The following is a 20,432-nucleotide window of genomic DNA, read 5'->3' on the forward strand; positions in this document are numbered from 1 at the left end:
CATATCATAACCCTTATTTGATAGCCTAGACTCTTCTGTCCTCTACTGAACCGGAAGTTGTTCTGTCCCTCTTTGGTGAAGTCTCAAAGCTCTTCTTTCTACCCGAGGGGCCGAGCATCATGGATGGATCATCGAAGAACTATAGGCAAGGACACTACCTATACCCCCATTCCATTTTTTTCTCAAATGCCCTTTTGTGAAATGATTAGGTTAGTTCAATCTTGCTCTTCAGCTGGAAAATAATTGCTAATGAGCAACTGGATCTATGATTTAAGTCATCACCAGATTAAATGCACATAGGGACTGTTTTAATTCAAAAGTAAAAATGCAGTAGAGGCTTAAAACTAAACTCCCTAAAATATAAAGTAATGTTATAAATATGGCTTACTCTGGCAGGAATCAAGGTTTATTGAAAGTTTAGCTTTTAAACGATTGTGAACTCAGACTAAAGTCCACACCAAAATTAAAATTATGCAAAAAGGTGAAGAGAGTTTGCCAGAGGTGACTTACCAATAAGTAATTAATAACACTAAATATGAATTGAATGTATGCTTTATACTCACTAGGGTAGGGCGTAAGTCAGATGTATCTGTTAAGATAATTTTAGTAAAATTCTAGGATGCAACAACCCAGTACACATCACATCCCCAGCAGTTAATGTAGGTAAATCGCAACACGCATGCGCAAATACGATGCATCCTTTACACAAAGTTACATTTCGCAAAAATAAAGACGTGTTAATGCGTCATAACATTAAAAATAACAATAACATGTCGGACTTCTCTACTTTAGCGGACGGGATATGGATATCTTGTGTGGACATCAATCCGAGAGACTCCCCTTGACTTTGCAGCTGAAATCGAGTGCATTTGGAAAATTCTTAAAGACGGAAGTGAGCAGTCCTGCTGTCCGACCAAGGCTGTGAACGCTGCGCATGCATGTCCGTTTTTGAATGTCTAATTACGTGTGTTCTATATGCATATGAGTTATTCCCGAAGATAGTCCAGAGCTTTCATTTGCCTCTGAGTCTATCTCGCTGCGGTATGGCAGCGGCAGCAGAAGCGCCAGAGGACCGCGCAGCGCTAACAGGTGACGGGGAACCAGAGGAGGCCGAGGAGTTCACCTGTTCGGCCTACTGCTCGGAGCTCTCCCGGCGGCAGAACGAGCAGAGGAAGTCGGGGCTGTTCTGCGACGTGACACTGGTCTTCAGCTCCAGTGGGGTGTCCGAGGAGAGGGTCCAGACCTTAACCGCCCATCGCTCGGTGTTATCCGCGGCGTCGCAGTACTTCACGCTGCTGCTGGGCGGACAGTTTTCAGAGTCTCTGTCAGGGCGAGTGGAGCTCAAAGAATGGAGCTCGTCAACGGGACCCGACCCAGACACGGTTGAAAGTGTCCTACAGTTCATGTACACTGGACAAATCGGGGTAACCACTGCTAATGTGCATGAAGTGTTGGAACTTGCCGACAGGTAATTTTTTAAACTATACATCAGAGTAAGAACATTAACATCTCACTTATACACGGAAGTGTTGGGCAGTAGGCCTAACAGGTTTTTCTTTCCACAGGTGAATGAGCCACATATTGTTTCCATCATATAATCTGAGGCCTGTGCTACGAATCAAGATCAATATGCTCTGTATTTCTTTCAGTTACCCGGCTTCACTAACCCTAACAACGGCGGTCCCGCATGAGCTGTGTCACGACCATAGACCGTTAATATTAATCAATAATATACAGTCTGTGGTCACGACGTAGTTAACGACTTGTTCAATCAACCCAGGGTTTCCCAATCCAGCGACGCGTGCGTTCACACACAAGAGCCGGTGTTTGCAGAGCGTGGCCAATCGCAAACATCTACCAGAGCTGCATATTTTACATCGGAAGAACAAACTATATCTGACCATAATTACACTGCTTTCCATAAACTGTCGTTAGTCTATTTTTTCAGTTGCAACCCTGGCAAGCGATCAGGAAAGCGACTAGAAATTATAAAAACATAATTCAAACCGATGTGCGCATTGGCAACACACGGCTCAAGAAGCCGACAACTATCCTATACGTAATCATGAAGCCTAAACTCACTCAGCCAACATTTGAATATGTTTTTATATTTATTAATTTAAGGGTGAAATCACCGTCACAAAACCTACCAGACTCTATTTAAATAATCATTTTAGCATCGTAAACACACACTGCCTTTAATTCCCTCCGCTTAAAATATATATCATAAAGATACCCATCGGGGAATGTTAACGGGGTTGTAGGTCTAAATGTTTTTTTACGAACGCACCTCTTTCTCTCTCTCTCTCTCTCTCTCTCTCTCTCTCTTTCTCTTTCTCTTCTCTTCTTTTCTCTCTTCTCTTCTCTTTCTCTTTCTCTTTCTCTCTTTCTCTCTGTGCACCGAGCTCCAGCTGATCTTCTAAGAATGGTGACGCCGTTATCAATATCGAGTATTGATTGGCCAGTTGGCGGTGGTTTCATACGGGCTAATCTCCAATCTCCAACATAGTCTGCTCCCGACCAGGTTAGGTGTTCGTCATAAATTACCACGCGGATTTAACCCGGTAATAAGTGATCCGAAGTCGTAATACAGAAAACCCTGTTTTCGCCAAATCTTGCTTCGCCATACAGGCCTGTGACATGTTTAGATTCCACACACTTGGCAGACACTTGGAACTTGGCAGCCCATGGTTTAGCAATTTATGTAAGTAAATAAGTTAGCAAAGTGCATTTGTAAGGTTTAATTATCAGCCAAAGGCCTTCATTACATGATGTCCCAAGTCTTTACCAATGTGACTTAGGGGTGAAATGAACTATTTTTATATTTGCAGGTTACCCATTATGTTTTACTGGGTAGACCTTACACATCCATGGTATGCTCACACAGGTGTTTTCCCTTTTGCCTACTTAGACCTATTTTCAAGACTGATTAGGGTGTGCTTGATTGATAACTCCTTGTTATCAGGGCTTTTCCTTCTATGACGAGTGATAATATCTGATGTGAAAAAGGCTTGTTATAAACTGTCTGTTGATCCACGTTGTGTGCAATGGATTACAAAATTTGATTGCATCATTGAGATGATTTGATAATACCGCACTTTTAATGAGATTTTAAAGCAGCAGATAAAGACCTGCAATTAAGGTTAAAGAAGCATAGTTCTGCAAGAAACAGCAAGGCAAGATGTCTTGTCAGTGCAAAAATGAAAAGGTAAACCACCACAGTACGTAAAAGATTTGCTAGCAGACATTGTCTTGCTTTCTCTTGGATAAACTGTCTTCTTCTAAACAGTTTATTACAGAACATGAGTGTTTACTTTACATGGCTAGGGCATTACTAAAAGTTTCATTGTACTGTGGGTAACCTAGTGTACAAGGGTTTTATTCCATTGACTAATGCTTGGTTAATCCTGTCTACTCCCAAGTTTTTATACATTACTGGACTGATAATTATAACATGTTCACACAGGTTCCTGTTGGCGCAGCTGAAGAACTTCTGCGGAGAGTTTCTGATGAAGAAGGTGAACTTATCCAACTGTGTAGCAGTGCACAGCCTCGCCCACATGTACACCTTGGACCAGCTGGCCCAGGGAGCCGCCAAGACAATTAGAAGAAACTTCCACAAAATAATCCGCAACGAGGAATTCTTCACGCTGCCATTTCACCTGGTAAGAGACTGGCTGTCAGACTCAGGAATCACTGTGGATTCTGAACAGGAGTTGTTTGAGGCCATAGTAAAATGGGTGCACCAAAACGCAGAGGAGAGAGAGAAGTATTTTGATGAGCTGTTCAGACTTTTAAGGCTGCCTCAGATTTCTCCTACCTACCTGACACAGGTGGTGAGAAAAGAACCCTTTGTGGCAAACAATGCAGCTTGTCAGCAGCTGGTCTCTGACGCCCTTGAGGTCCACGCTGTACACTTCGAGAACCTCAAGTCAGCTGATTTAGAGCTCTATGCATCTTACATGGCAGCGATGCAGCCCCGTCTTGGTCAGAACATGGATGTAATCATGGTAGTGGGTGGTGTTTCAGAAGGTGGAGACTACTTGAGTGAGTGTGTGGGCTACTTTGTTGCTGAGGACCGTTGGGTAAACCTTCCACACATTCACAACCACCTTGACGGACATGCCATCGCAGTCAGTGACAGCCATGTTTATGTGGCAGGCTCTATGGAGCCAAGCTTCGCCAAGACGGTGGAGCGCTTCAACCCCAGCCTCAACACCTGGGAGCAGGTCAGCAGCCTGACCACCCGGAAGCACTCCTTCGGCCTCACATGTGTCAAAGACTTACTCTACAGCATCGGTGGTCATGGCAACTTCAGTCCAGGCTTTAAGGATGTTACGGTCTATGAGCCTGAGCAGGATGAGTGGCACAATCTCGAGCCAGCACCGAAGATACTACGAGATGTAAAAACGGTAAGCGTAGAGGACCGCTACATATATGTGATGGCCAGGACTCCTGTAGACATGGACAATGAGGATGGACTGAGCTCTGTGACCACCTGCTATGACACAGAGAGTCACAAGTGGCAGGAAGTGGACTCCTTACCGCTTATTGATAATTACTGTAGTTTTCAAATGGCTGTTGCGTCCACCAACTTTTACCACACAGCTTCTTGTTGTGCAAAGAGCTACAAGGTAACAGCTGAGGCCGCTCAGCAGAAAATAAGCAGAAATATCTCTGATGACATCCTCGACAGTCTCCCTCCAGAGGTCCTTACCATGGAAGGTACCGCTATTTGCTACCTTGGTGAAAACATATTCATCATTGGCGGGTGGAGGAACTGCAACAACATGGACAAGCAGTACCGCAAGGAGGCCTACAGTTACTGTGCTGAGAGGAAGCGCTGGATGCTGCTGCCACCCTTACCTCAGCCACGTTGCAGAGCCGCAGCCTGCCACGTTCGCATCCCATACCATTATCTTCACGGCTGCCAGCACTACCCCATGCCCCAGAACCTGGCTCGGCAGCGAGACCGCATGCAACAGATGCAGCAGCTCCATCGCCGCACGCTCACTTTGCGCAGACAGCTGCAGTCTCAAATCGAATGCTGAAAGCTTTGTCTAGTTAGCACTTAATCTGCTGATCAACGCCTTGTTACCACAAAACTTTGATCTTATTTTTTGCCTTTATTTAGGTGCAATGTCTGCATGGGCTATCTGGGACTGGTTTAGAATTAGCCATACATGCTACTAGTGAATTGATTACGTTTATTCTGCTAGTAAATGAAACTGATTTCTGGGACATTGCCTGATTGTTGATTTCATTGCTCAACCACTTAGCTTAGCTTTTTTAATGTGGTCTGTGTTAACACCCAATGATGTCAGCATATGATGTGGTAGAAGTTAGAACAAAAGTGAGACAGTCACACTTTTCCGTGAAATTTGGTCAAGTTCAGTGTTGAAATGTAAATGTCGCAAAGTAAATTGTTTATTGTGATGTAAGTTAGGAAAAAATGATAAATTCCTGCAACAACCTGAGCTGAGCTTTAATGTTTCACTCCTCCCTAGTTGCATCTAATTTCTTTTCTACCTCCATTGTCTGTCATGCTTTTTTGCACTGCGGGGGTTGAAATATCTAAATGTTGAACTTTCATATTCCCAATGTAAAAACAGCCAATCATGTATAAGAATTTTTTTAGCAAGACTTAAGTGTTGAGCCAAGCACATATTGGGGAACATAGTGTTCAGTTATTAAGCGGTTCCCCCTCATTATATATAGTCACGGTCATGTTGGACTAAAATATCTGCATTACTTTGCCATTCCAATGGATGTGTATGAACGTTTATGATTTATTTATTACCAAGGACTAACGACTCCAGTGCTTAAAGACCGTGGCTTTAGGGAGTTACTTTGTTAGTTGGTACTGTATAAGTGGATTGGTTTGTTCAGCCTTTATGCTTCTGGCAGAATTTGCTCTACCTCTTACTTTGTTTCGCTGCACTATGAAATGTGTAAAACACATTAAATCAGGAGATTGACATGTTTTTGTGCATAGTTCGCACCATGTTCCCAATGTGCCATAAAGGGCCACCTACCCCTTATTACAACAGTTGAATTAACTGTTTCTTGCACTAAATGACCTTGAATGTTAACTGTAAATTTTTGCGGTATTGCTACTACACTACTACAGTCCTCTGACTCTAAACACTGTTGTGTGGACCAGTTGCTGAGCTCATTATGTCTGTTGAAATTGCTAGTGCCTGTGGTATCCCCAGCCAAGCTCTTTATAAATGCTATCAATAACATTCTCCTACTAACATACTGCACATGAATGGAAATAATTTGATCAGTTGTATGTCGAGGTTTTGAATTTTTCAACAACTTGTCTTAAGCCCCCTTTCTCATGTAACTTGCACAAACCCACAGGAACAGAGCAGACATAGGCAGATTTTAGACTTTGGTCCCTGTTTTATCATTGGAGAGTTGATTTGGATTCAAGTATGACTGTGTTACATATGGTGCCAGTCCATATATATGTGCAAGAGCAAGAAAGTGTATACCTAGACATTTGAAATAAAGAAATCAGTTTGTTGTCAACTCTGAATCTATCTGTCTTCAACTTTGTTATGACAAGTTATGGTGATGTCATTGGTCTATAGGTACAAATACCTTTCATGAGAAAAAATAAATATTTTAAAACAAGTAATATTACAATACACCTTAGGAAATCATAATTTTACAGAACTTTGGGAAAACTGACCATCAACACAAGTAGTCAGGAAAATATTCCTCATTGCGGCTATAATGTTAACGATGTCCCCATACAGACCAACTATGGATGTCCTTCTCTGAGGATTCGGCACAAAAATAACTACAATATTTATCAGTGAGGTCAATCCTTAATATCAATGTGGATTCCGGTTCATCATTAACCAGCTTGAAGCACAGTAATTTAGACAGAACAGATGTTTTAATATGGACACATCCATAAAACCCCAAGAAGAATATTAATGTGATGTAGGTATGTGCGAAAATGCCCTCTGTTAAATAGGAACGAAAGTGCGTCGGAACCTTTGTGTTTATTACGTTGAAGCGGTGGAATGCTGCGCGCGCGTCCGACAAACAGAACGTAAACAAATCTTTCAAGCTGCCAGTGGACTGTAAACCTTCATGATTTCAGTTCTAACGCTATGATATATCTTTGTAGATACACACAGCTTGTTGTTTAACATAATGCACTTTTAACGGTTGTTCCGAATAACAGTGAACACTTCGCGGACGCGTCCGTTCTTCGTTTGAAAATGGTAAGTTGTAACTTCCAGCTGTTACCGTACTTGTTAACTAGCTAGCTAGCTAATCACACCGTAACGTTAGTCAAACAGGCTATTAAAGTTAAAATATGTTCAGGTATGAGCACTTTAAATAAATAAATTAAATGAGTTATGTTGAAGTGAGTACCCAAGGAAAAATCTTAGGAAAGTGCAGACCTGTAAAATAAAGCAATACTAAAATGAGTTTTCTCCCTGGCTTTACATGCAGATATATCCTATTCCCTTGATCTATACACCGGTGCGGTCCGTCTTGGCAATGTGGCAACAGCTGACCAAGGCTGAGGTGAGGAAGCTCTCCTGAATAAAGACAAATGGAGTTTTATTTCAAAAACTTTACTTAGCTGTAATTATGGCTTGAAAGTATCTGTGTTTGGGAGCACTGAGCATAAATACTTGTATTTACGTGCACACAGTCAACAAAAAAAGATGATGTTTGACTAAAGACATCATCTTTGGATGCTTCTTCACATGTCTGAAAACTTACATGAACTCAATATTAACATTAGTGCAAGCATGTAAAATATTTCAGAAGTCTGCTTTTGCCTCCCATCACTCTCCTACTGTTCTGCTCTCTGGATAAACATGCACTGTGAGACTGAACTCTTCTCTTCTTCAGATCCCAGAGCTGGCCAAGTGCTCGGTGCTGATGAGGGAGCGCAGCAGGGTGGAGGAAACAATCCACGCCATGCAGCGAGCAGGTGCAGGCAGCCTGCAGGTGAGTAAAGTGCAGAATTTCATCAGCAGTAAGAATACTTTCAGATCAGAATTCCGTCAAATACAGGAAATGACTAAATATAAGAGCAAAACATAAGAGGTAGAGGGTGACGCATATAGCCAACAGTTACGTATGCTTGGAGGGTTTACTTTAATAAAATGCATCAAGGGTTATCCGCTGTCTGAACCAATGCTTATGTTTACCTAAGTAAGATAAGATAACCTTTATTGATCGTATGAGACTCTATGGTATAGAGTCCAAAAAAGTGCATTCCATTAGAATTCATTTATAGGGACGGAAGTTAGGAAATTGACTCCTGCACTATCAACAAAATCTTAGACCCCACAGAAAGACACATTATTGAATTTCGTTCATAAACATTGGTCTAGTCATAACAGAGTTCAGAACCTTTATGAATGAATACAAAATGCAAAAGTAAACCTTGTTCCCCATGTTCAACTAAATACATTTGAACTGTATGTGTGATTGCATCATACATGTGTGTTAGAGTGAAAGAGTACTATTTTTCTAATCAAAATAGTTATATTTCCTCAGGTAATCCCAGACTTTGATATGACGCTGACCAGATTTGCCCACAATGGAAAGAGAGTTCCCACCACGCACAGTAAGCACTCAAATAACTCTTTGAAAATATTTTCTGCATCTTGGCCAAATATTTTTTACTTTTTTTTTACAAACTTGTTTCCCCTCATTTAACCAGACATCCTGGATAGCCAATTGTTGATCGATGAAGATTGCACTAAAAAGGTAAATACTATTTCATTAGGGTTAGGGTATAATGAAAAAAAATCACTTTATCTGGAAAAGTTATTTTATGTTTCTGGTGCATCCACACGCATACAAACTTGAAAAACGTTAGAAGTGCGCCCTGGTTTAGAAGAAGTCTGCACTGGTTTAGAAGAAGTCTCTCGGCTAATCCTGCTTTGTACTGAACGAAGTTTCAGAAATAGCTAGCTAGCTGATGTTATCATTACTTAGCTGCTGCGCATGTGCAACTCCCAACAAAGACGGTACAGAAGTGAGATGTCTCACTCTGTAGCTAAAACAGAGACCTGAACACACAGGGTTAAAAGAGGAGCTGCAGCAATGTGCAGTACAACAAAAAGATGGTGTTTTTTGAAAATGAAACCATGTAAACCTATTCTGGTACAACCTCTAAATACAATTATGAACCTGAAAAATAGCATAATATGGGCACTTTAAAAAGTACAATTTGAAAGATAAAAGGCCCATTTTAGACTTGTATAATTGTTCCCACTGCAGTAACTGCAGCTATTTGTGCTTATGTGAAATGATATTTACGAATCCCAATTTTCTTTTTTTAGACCATGAACTGCTAGATAAACAAATGCTCGCTGGTCTGCAATTTTCTGCACGTCCATGCTGATAGAGACTTTGCAGGAGGTCTGTAAATGTTCAGTGTGTTTTGTTGGTCCACTGCAGATGAGGGAGCTGTTGAACACCTACTATCCCATAGAGATTGATGCTAGCAGGACTACAGAAGAAAAGCTGCCTCTCATGGTGGAGTGGTAAGAAACAAAGAAACCAATCTAATTAATAGAACCCATCTATTTCAATTGAATTAAAGTCTAATTTTACAATGACAAACCATGCACTAGGGCTGCACAATATATAGTTTTTTATCGTTATCGCAATATCTGGCAAAATATACACATCACAAAAGGCTGTGACATGTTGCGATAGACACTCAGAGATTTTTTGTGGAAGTTGAAAGAAAATATCATTAGAAACAGTTTTAAAAGATACGGTCATTCTTTTTTACTGGTGCCTTTTATATTCAATATAGTGTTACATTTGTTCAATAAAAGAATGTTGGAAAATATTCCCTTTTGTTTGTTTTAAATTCAACAAGCAATTTTTTGCATTTTAGCAGAATACTGAAAGCAGCAGAACTGAGTACACTCTAATATCTGTTTATTTATCACAAGAAATATCGTTATTGTGATATTCAACAACCTTATTGCATATTTAACTCATATTGTGCAGCCCTACCATGCACTGTGACTTTTCTCAGTGGAACAGTTGAATTCAGATCTGATAACATTTTAACTGTCAAACGTTTGTGATGTATTGTATTTACGAGAGTTGTTAATGCTTCCTTTTGTTTTGAAGCACGTTGTGATCTTCATCTGAGAAAAGTGCAATACAATTAAATTTTACTTACTTACTTACTTACTGTCAGTATTTTAAAGTTCCAATTCCTGAACTGACTAAAGAAAAGCGAACCAACCCCGAGCCTGATTGAAATGTTACATTTGTGTTGTGTTGGACTCTGCAGGTGGACTAAAGTACACGAGCTGCTGATTCAGCAGAGGATCAGGAAGGACATGCTGGCCCAGGCTGTCAGGGAATCCAGCGCTATGCTCAGGTATGCACTATGCTCAAATCTCACTGGTTCCAGTGGTGGAAAGTAACCAAGTACATTCACTCAAATACTGTACTTAAGTATAAATTTAATGGACTTGAACTTTACTTGAGTGCTTCATCTATGTCTCAGATCCAAATATTGTACTTTCTTCTCCACTACATTTGTAGTGTACAACAGCTTTAGTTTATTTTTTAGATTACAAAATGTCATAACCTTCCTGTCTGGCAAAAAACATGTATCTCCAAATATGGTGACTTGGAATTTTTCTAATTAACATAATGATTAAGTGTTCCTTTATTGATTGAGAAAGTTCAGGACAGAGGACAGAGACGCTACAAAAATATGAGGATCTTATAGAATATGATGCATTGCTGTAGATTGAATTATATGAAGGAGTCAAAATTAGCACAACCTTAAAAATCTAGAGCAGTAAACGGCAACATACACTTTAATGCAACAGTGATATCAATCCAATAACATCACACGTGGAAAACACTGACAGGGAACATTTTTATGCATAACTAATACTTTTACTTTTATATATTTTGCTGATAATACGTACATACCTATACTTAAGTAAAGTTTTGAATGCAGGATTTATGTGTGTAGTGGAGTATTATTACAGTATGGAATTAGTATTTTTACTTAAGTAAGGGATCTGAATACAGTTTTTCTGCCAGTGACCGGTTCTACAGAAAACACGTCAAGTTTATTCCATTGTCATGCACAAAAACAACTCTGAACTGGAAACATTACAACATGATATTTGTATTGGTTATAAATGATAAACAAGAAGTTGTGCATTAGTGAAAACAATACACGTTGAACATAGTTTACACAAATTTAACTTCTTGTTTTACTATTTGACAACATGTTCTGGAACACTTGCTCAGGATAATTCAAATTTCTCTCATGCAGTAATTCAAATGTTTTCTTAATTATTTGTTGGTTCTTGTGTCTAATGGGTGGCGTGTGCGATTTCTTAAGGGACGGCTACAAAGTGTTCTTTGACCGTCTGACGGAGCAGCAGGTCCCTCTGTTGATCTTCTCGGCTGGTGTTGGAGACGTCTTGGAGGAGGTGATTCGACAGAACCACGTCTTCCTTCCCAATGTCCACATCATCTCCAACTACATGGACTTTGACGAGACTGTGAGTTTGACCAGACCTAGCTTTAGGATTTTGTGTCATATGAATTATTGTATGAAATGCCTTGTAGAATGTTTAAATAGTTGAGAAGATCCCCCACTGTTCCTTTTTATTTAAAAAAAGAAAAAACATAACATTAAACATACCAATGATACCAAAGCATTTTTCCTATCGGTTTATTGATTTCAAGGCATGGGAAATGGTAACACAATACATTAATTAGATGAAGCTAATTTGGAGCTAATAAAAGCAAGTAGTAATACTGGTGGAGTGGTGGATTTTCCTTCATGACATTACATATTATCGTCTCTTTTTGATCTCTGTTCTATTTAGCACATTCCAATTCCTCTTGGCTGCTAATAGTAAAAGTATTTTTACCTACATGAGTTTACTCCACCAGCTTCAGTCTTTGTTTGAGAGTTACAGTAACCTTTACTGAACATTGTGTTGTTAATAAGGGGGTCCTGCGAGCCTTTAAAGGCCAGCTGATCCACACCTTCAACAAAAGGGAAGGTGCTCTGTCACATGCAGCTGGCCTCAGGGAGCTGCACGGTCGACCCAACGTGCTGCTGCTGGGAGACTCTTTAGGAGACCTGACCATGGCTGACGGCGTGTCAGAGCAACAGAACATCCTCACCATCGGCTACCTCAACGACCAGGTCAGACTCATGTATAGTCTTATTCCTCATATCAACACATCAAGGTTTAGAATTTAGGTTCTCAGTGTCTGCATTCTGTATCTCAGGTAGACGAGAGAAAAGAGTCGTACGTCAACTCCTTTGACATCGTACTGGTGAAGGACGAGACGATGGACATTCCCAACGCCATCCTCAGATATATAACCTCATCAAGAGACAGGAAGTAAGGGGCACACGGAGGGACATCATGACAACAAACACAGATGGACTTGTTCACTCCATTCACCATGGACAATTGCACATCATCACTTACCTCAAATCCCAACTTAAAACTTTTTATTATTACACTCTGTGTTTTTACTGTATATCAAAGCCATCCTACCAAAGTCCAGATGTTTAAAAGATCTAAATTAGGTCATACATTTGCAACTTAGTTTATAAGAATCTGTGATTTGTGCCAGTATTGCAACTTCACAGACTATTAGGGGGCCGGGTACAACTCTTTTCTTCTTGCTGTTTAATTTGTTTGAGGGAATCCTCACAATGTCTTGATGAAAACTTTACCGCCAAACGGCAACGTACCACCAAAACAGAACTTATTGCAGGGATAATTTATATGGTCTTTTTTCAAATGCGTAGAAGAACAGACATTGCAGTACCAGCAGCCCTCCCTCTGAAAACAATTCAGCAACCTTTTAAACATATCCATATAAAAAATGACAGGGTATATTTCTAAATTTCTGTCCTCTTTTTAGCACAGAAGCACATTCTAATTTTTACTTTGTTGGTTTACAGTGCGAGGATGCTTGTAAATATCTTTAACATTAAGCTTGCGTATTAGCAAAGATGTAAAACACTTTTTGTAAATGTCTCTTCATCAGCCAAGTGTTATACTACATATTGATGCTGTTCTGGTCTGTACTGTATATTACAATATAATGTAGTATTATTAACGGTGAAACTAACTTGACAGTGATGTATCGGTCTTAAAGCTACTGTAGTTATTAAGAGCCATTTTCTTTACCTGTGACAGTGAAGATAAACATGTTAATGCCAGCACCAAACACAATGCTACAGCATAGCAGTATAGCTAATGAGTGTTTTGTCTTGAAACTGAAACACAGTGGCTGCTAGAAATTAGGACTTAATATTGACCTAGTTACACTCTACTTAGTTAAGTGTCAGTGTAAAGATGAATATGGGCTAACTGGCAAGTGTGCTCATCTCGGCTGAAGGTATAGTTTACATTTTTAAGTCCTGGTAAAAAGCAACAAATGAAAAGGGATTGTCCCTTGAATTCCCTGAGTATGTAATAACTTTTGTCTCCAACAGAAATTTCATGTAAGTCATAAAGGATTCTAAAAAATGTGAACTATCCCATTAATCAACATTTTATCTCTGTGATCTACTAATAATTTCTTGAGAAGCAGTCTTGTGACCGTAAGGTGGTCATCAGTTTGATAGGTGAGGAACAGTGAATCATAGTGTAGCTTTTAAATTCTTTTTTATTAGAGTTGCATCAATACTAATGATATTTATATTCATATATTTTTTATAAATACCCCAAGAGTTTCCCACCAATATAAACCAAAACCAATGCATTTATTTAGTCCTAGCACATATCCAGGTGTACATGTTGAGATTTTCTGATATTTGACATTGATTTCCAATGCCCTTTTTCACAAATAGTTTTTGCCCTTTTTAAAAGCTGCTCATAGAAATTGGAAATTTTGGCTACAGGATGCAGAGTTGCACATTTTTCTTTTAGAAATGGTCATCTTGTTTTACTGTCAATATGTGGCATATTTGTGATCCTTTTTAATAAACAAAAGATGTCATGATCACGTAGGAGAGGTAGTTCAGCTTTGCACTTTTGGTCAGTTTGAGGAAAAAAAAAAGTCTTAAAATCCAATCAGGATAACCAGATATATCTTTATTATGCCGTATATTGTTCCTTGTCAAATCTTGACGCCTACAGTATCCACAGTGTAACTGTATTGCAGAAAATTAGGAGATTCAAAACAATTTTCTTTTTCTAACAAACTTAGAAAAAGAAAGACTAACAATCGTTGTATGATTGTTAGTCAGAACTCCACAAAAAAGACTTTGCAATGCTTTCTTGTCATTTAAAAAGACCAATGGGTATAGGAAATATTAAACTATGAATATGTATGTAAAAATGTACAAAAAGTCTGTTTATCCCTGAGAGAACTCCTTGTGTCTCACCTCTTTCCTTGTCCTCATTGGCCTTCAGTAGGAGCTTTTTAGAAAAGTAAAGAATATTTTTTAGACTTTATTTTCATCCATCCATCCATCCATCCATCTTCATCCGCTTATCCGGTGTCGGGTCGCGGGGGCAGCAGCTCCAGTAGGGGACCCTAAACTTCCCTTTCCAGAGCCACATCAACCAGCTCCGACTGGGGGATCCCGAGGCGTTCCAAGGCCAGGTTGGAGATATAATCTCTCCACCTAGTCCTGGGTCTTCCCCGGGGCCTCCTCCCAGCTGGACGTGCCTGGAACACCTCCCTAATGAGGGGCCCAGGAGGCATCCTTACCAGATGCCAGAACCACCTCAACTGGCTCCTTTCAACGCGAAGGAGCAGCGGCTCTACTCCGAGCTCCTCTCGGATGACTGAGCTTCTCACCCTATCTCTAAGGGAGACGCCAGCCACCCTCCTGAGGAAACCCATTTCGGCCGCTTGTACCCTGGATCTCGTTCTTTCGGTCATGAGACTTTATTTTCAGAATTCTTAAAATAAAAAAAAAGTCCGAATTATGACTCTATTTTAAGAATTCTGACTTTATTTTCAGAATTCTTAAAATAAAGTCATAATTCTCAGAATTCTAATTTTAAACTCAGAACTCAAATACATTTTTCACATGTGGCCCAGTCATCTTCCGTACACTTAGATTGGAATAATTACATTATATTATCTTATCTAGCAAAGGTAGAACTAATTGTGATACCTTTTAATGCACGTTTTATTTTTTATCATTCCATTTATTTTTTTCGACCTATTATACTAAGACTTTTTATAACTTTTTTTTGACATATATAGAAAGTTTTTTCAACATACTATACTATGACTTTTTTTTGACTTTTTTCAACATACCAAACTATGCACAATATTATTACTATGATTTTTTTGACATACTATATTATGACTTTTTTTGACTTTTGTCAACATACTATATGTTACTTTTTTTCAATATATTATGCTATGACTTTTTCGCACATGCTATACCAGGATTTGTTTTAACAATTTTGTGTAACACTTCTACAACGACTTTTTTTGACATACTGTACTATATGTCTTTTTTGACAAGTTTTGACATATTATACTAAGACTTTTTGATGACTTTTTTCAACTTTTTTCGACATACTATTCTATGACTTGTTTTCCTCATACTAACGAGGACTTTTTTCAACATACTATACTAGGGCTTTTTTCAACTTTTTCAACGTACTATATTATGACTTCTTTTTTTTACGTTTTTTTAACATACTGTACTATACTATGACTTTTTGAAATACAAATACTATGACTTTTTCGGCATACTATACTATAAGGTTTTTCAAACATTTTCGACATACTATACTATGACTTTTTTTGACTTTTTCAACATACTGTACTATACTATGACTTTTTGAAATACAAATACTATGACTTTTTGGACATACTATACTATGACTTTTTTTGACTTTTTCAACATACTACACCGTGACTTTTTTTCTGACATACTATGACTTTTTTCAAATGTTTTGACAGACTATTCAATTGCTTCTTTTGATATACTATACTATGACTTTTTTTTACTTTTTTGACATACTATACATTGACTTTTTTTTACTTTTTCGTCATGCTATACATTGACTTTTTATGACTGTTTTTTAATCATACTATACCAAGACATGCTATATGACCTTTTTGCGACTTTTATCAACATAATGTACTATCACTTTTTTATGACTTTATTAGACATTTTTGCCATGATTTTTTTTTTTTTTTTTTTACATTTCTTGACATAATTTACCTTGATTTTTTTTTTTTTTTACTTTTTATCAACAATTAAATAACTTACGACTTTTTTTGACAAGCTATGCCAGGACTTTTTTCGACATACTATACTATGACTTTTGATGACATGCTATGCAATGCCTTTTTCAACATACTATATATATACTATGACGGGGTTTTTTTAAAACTTTTTTTGTCATACTATACTATGACTTTTTTTGACACACTATACTGTGACTTTTACAAACTTTTTTCAATATACTAAACTGATTTTTTTTTTAAATGACTTTTTTTGACGTACTATACTGTGACTTTAATAAACTTTTTCGACATACTAAACTATGACTTTTTAATGACTTTTTTTGACATATTATACTGTGACTTTTTCATGACTTTTTTTAACATGCCATACTATGACTTTTTTCAACATACTATACCAGGACTTTTTTCACATACACACAGTGATTATTTTAAAACTATTTCGACGTACTATACAATGTATTTTTAATGACTTTTTTAAACATACTCTACTATGACTTTTTTGGAAATGCCAAACTATGATTTTTTTCAACATACTATTCCCAGGACTTGTTTTCCACACACTGAGAACTTTTTTCAACATATTATACTATGACCTTTTTTTTGACTTTTTCAACATACTACACCATGACTTTTTATGACATACTATTAACTTTTTCAACATACTATACTATGCCTTTTTTTTGACATGGTATAATGTGACTTTTTAAAACTTTTTTAACATACGGTCCCTGACAAAAGTCTTGTCGCTTATCTATTTTGTAGAAACACCTGCTAATAACCTGACTTTTAATTAATCAATTGTGTAAGAAATAGCTCATATGAAAAGCTAAAACCCTCCCAAATGATGTTCAATGCACTGAAATAAATTAGTTTCACTAAAAAAAGATTTATTATTTAAACAAGACAGAAAGGTCAAATTTTGGCAAGACAAAAGTTTGTTGCCTATACATAAATTGACAAATTTACTACAAATACTAAATATGGTCACAATTAAATAGTGGTGCTGGTGAGATTCAAATTTAATATCTTGTATGACTTCCACGAGCTTGAAGGATTGCATCATGCGGTTTGCAAGGATTCATACAATGTATTGATGAAGTCATCAGGAATAGCTAGGAAAGCAGTCTTGCTGACTCCCAGTTCATCAATATTCTTTGGTTTGGTCTTCCATGCTTCCTCTTTCATCCTACCCCACATATGCTCATGATGTTCATGTCTGGTGACTGGGCCGGCAATCCTGGAGCATCTTGATCTCTTCGCCTTGAGGAACTTTGAAGTGGAGATGGAAGTATGCGATGGAGCACCATCCTCTGGAGATTGGCCTCTTTTATGGTTGGGAATATAAGAGGTAGCTGAGATTTCTTGTATTTGAGACATTGATGTCGCCTTCCACCCTGCAGATCTCTCGCACACCCCATACTGGATGTAACCCCGACCATGATTTTTCCGCCACCAAACTTCCCTGTTTTCTGGGTGAATCTTGTCCATGCGGGCTCCAGTAGGTCTCCTGCAATATTGCGGCAACTGTGGTGTAATTCAACAGAAGATTCATCTGAAAATCCACTTTCTTCCCACTTCTCCAGCGTCCACCTTTTAGCAGGCTGTGGGCCTTGGCAACTGCCACACCGTTTTTTCAATTGTCTTTTGTTTAGTCTGGCTTCTGGGCATGATTTGACCATGGAGGCCATTTCGAGACAGAATCCAACAACCGTTCTGGTTGACACGGGGACTTCAGGGGGCCAGGTCTGGTGGAGCTCTGCTGCAGTGGAAAATGGGCTGGCCTTGGATTTTTGAACCAACAAACGGTCCTCCGAGCAGTTGTCTTGCGGGGTCGCCTGACCTGGGCTTGTCAAAAACATCTCCAGTGTCTTCAAATGTTTTTTTAATCCTCTGTACTTGACGCTGAGACACATTGAGGTGTCTGCCACATCAGCATGGATCTGGTCTTCAGCCTCTTGATAATCAAAACTTTAGTCTCAGGGTGAATCTTGGGCATGTTTGCAGAGGTCTAGTTGCAGTTGTGTGAAGGTCTATTGTACTGGGTTGTTTTTATAACACACCGAGACCTCATTGATCCCTTATAGTCACAGGTGAAGCTCAAATGACAACGACAACACTTATGTCTTTGCAAAATTGACTCAACGGGCTTTACCAAGCTGTGAATATTAGAATACTTTTGACAGTTTCTTTTTGCACGGACACATTATTACAAAAGCGTTGGGATTAAAATGAGCCATTTCTTGTAAATAATCTGGATTAGAAATATATTTCAGCGGCACTTCAGGTCAATTGTGTACACAAGCAACAAGACTTTTGTCAGGGACTGTACTATACTATGACTCTAATGACTTTTTTGACTTTTTGACATACTATACTATGACTTTTTTTACTTTTTGACATACTAACTATGACTTTTTTGACTTTTTTGACATACTATACTATGACTTTTTTGACATAGATAATGTGACTTTTTTCAACTTTTGTCAACTCATACTATGATCTTTAATTACTTTTTTCAACATATTTACTAGGACGTATTCATGACTTTTTTGAAATACTAGTCCATGAATTTGTTATGACTAGGACTTTTTTTATGACTTTTTTTTTTTACTACCTTGATATGACTTTTTTGACTTTTCAACATACTATGACTTTTTTTTTTTTTTTTTTTACTTTTTCAACATTGAATAACTTTTGACTTTTTTCAACAGCTATGCTGTGACTGTTTTTGACATAGTAATAAGTGACTTTTTAAAAACTTTTCAACATACTATACTATGACTTTTTGACATACTATGTGCTAGGACTTTTTATGACTTTTTTAAACATATATGCTATGACTTTGAACTTTTTTTTTCCCGACATACTAAAACTTTTTTTGACTTTTTTCAAAAGACAATACTATGACTTTTTATTTTTTTGACATACATAACATACTTTTTGTCATACTATACTATGACTTTTATGACTTTTTTTTCAACATACTATACTATGCATTTGTTTTACCAATAATGTTCAACAATTATACATCCATAAAAATGTGTTTCTATCAAGCTTTATCATTTCTTGGTGATATCTGGCCTCTCTGGCCTCCTATTGAGAGGATCTGGGTATGCAATTGCCCAGGCCTGAATATACACCTGATTGGCATGATGTATGTCTAACATTCCGAAGTATCACAATCCAGACCATCATTAGATTCATTACAATTTCATTCATAACTAATCTCACCCCTGTGAAAATGCATCACAGTAAAATAATTAACAGCCCTTTTGCACTTTCTGACAAACACTGCTGCTGCCTGCTCTCGTCCACTTTACAGGCGTGGCGCAGCTCATCTCAAACAAGCCAAATGGCACGCTGCCCTCTTGATGACATTCAGATCCAACCAACCAGGAAACAGTGACATACGGTACTATACTATGACTTTATTCCGAAATGTTATCCAGCATTTTAGTACATTTTTATGACAAAATATTTAACAACTTTCTTTGCATACTAAACATTACTTCTTTCAACTTATAGTATTAATTAAATTTTTTTTTCAATATACTATGACTTTTTTCTATATGCAATACTGTTACGTTTTACTTTTTCAACATACTATGACTTTTAAATACCTTTTTGACATACTAGACTGACTTTTTTTTAAAAACTTTTTTCAACGTATTGTACTAAGACTGTTTTGCCATACTATTACAACTTATTTTGACATTACTTTTTAGTAAGTAGTTTAAACGTAGTTTAGTCGTAAAAAGCATGTTTATTTACAAAGTATTAGTAAGTCATAGTATGTTGAAAGAAGTCAAAAAGATCATGTATAGTATTCAGTCAGTAAAAGTCCTAGTATAGTATGTTGAAAAAGTATTTGTTGAAAGATCAAAAAGTCGTAGTGTATATCTCAAAAAAAAGTCACAGTAAATGTGGACATTTATCAAAAAAGTCAGTTGTCAAAAAAATATTCATAGAATAGTATGTCCAAAAGTCTTTGTTATTGTATAAATATGTCCAAAAATTGTAAATTAAGTACAAGTATTGTCATGAAGTAAAAAAGTCCGTAAGAATGTTGAAAGTCTTGAAAAAGTCATGAGAAAAAATTTTTCAAAATCTTAGTATAGGTCAAAAAAGTCAAAATGATTCAAAAAGTCATAGTACAAATATGTCATGCTTTTATAAATGTATAACATATA

At 37.7% G+C, this 20,432-nt stretch overlaps 2 protein-coding genes across 5 annotated transcripts; both read left to right on the plus strand.

The window, feature by feature from the left end:
* The first annotated feature begins 674 nt into the window (after positions 1–674).
* Positions 675–5,711, plus strand: klhl11 (kelch-like family member 11). Of its 2 annotated transcripts, XM_032503068.1 has the most exons (3): positions 675–1,468; positions 3,467–5,093; positions 5,126–5,711. In XM_032503068.1, exons 1-2 carry the CDS (start codon positions 939–941, stop codon positions 5,049–5,051), a joined length of 2,115 nt encoding a protein of 704 aa, XP_032358959.1. In that variant the 5' UTR covers positions 675–938; the 3' UTR covers positions 5,052–5,093; positions 5,126–5,711. The 2 variants fall into 2 exon arrangements, with proteins under 2 accessions (XP_032358959.1, XP_032358958.1); XM_032503067.1 differs by having other exon boundaries at positions 3,467–5,711.
* Positions 5,712–7,010: 1,299 nt separating this feature from the next.
* LOC116671673 (7-methylguanosine phosphate-specific 5'-nucleotidase) lies at positions 7,011–12,940 on the plus strand. Of its 3 annotated transcripts, none has more exons than XM_032503072.1 (10): positions 7,011–7,244; positions 7,480–7,554; positions 7,888–7,986; positions 8,542–8,611; positions 8,708–8,754; positions 9,451–9,536; positions 10,307–10,396; positions 11,384–11,546; positions 12,002–12,202; positions 12,293–12,940. In XM_032503072.1, the coding sequence occupies exons 1-10, from the start codon at positions 7,242–7,244 to the stop codon at positions 12,338–12,340; spliced, it is 882 nt and encodes a 293-aa protein (XP_032358963.1). In that variant the 5' UTR covers positions 7,011–7,241; the 3' UTR covers positions 12,341–12,940. The 3 variants fall into 3 exon arrangements, with proteins under 3 accessions (XP_032358963.1, XP_032358962.1, XP_032358961.1); XM_032503071.1 differs by having other exon boundaries at positions 7,014–7,244; positions 12,289–12,940; XM_032503070.1 differs by lacking the exon at positions 7,011–7,244 and having other exon boundaries at positions 7,474–7,554; positions 12,289–12,940.
* Positions 12,941–20,432: the final 7,492 nt, after the last annotated feature.

Source organism: Etheostoma spectabile, chromosome 21 (assembly GCF_008692095.1).
Source record: "Etheostoma spectabile isolate EspeVRDwgs_2016 chromosome 21, UIUC_Espe_1.0, whole genome shotgun sequence".
Lineage (NCBI taxonomy): Eukaryota > Metazoa > Chordata > Actinopteri > Perciformes > Percidae > Etheostoma > Etheostoma spectabile.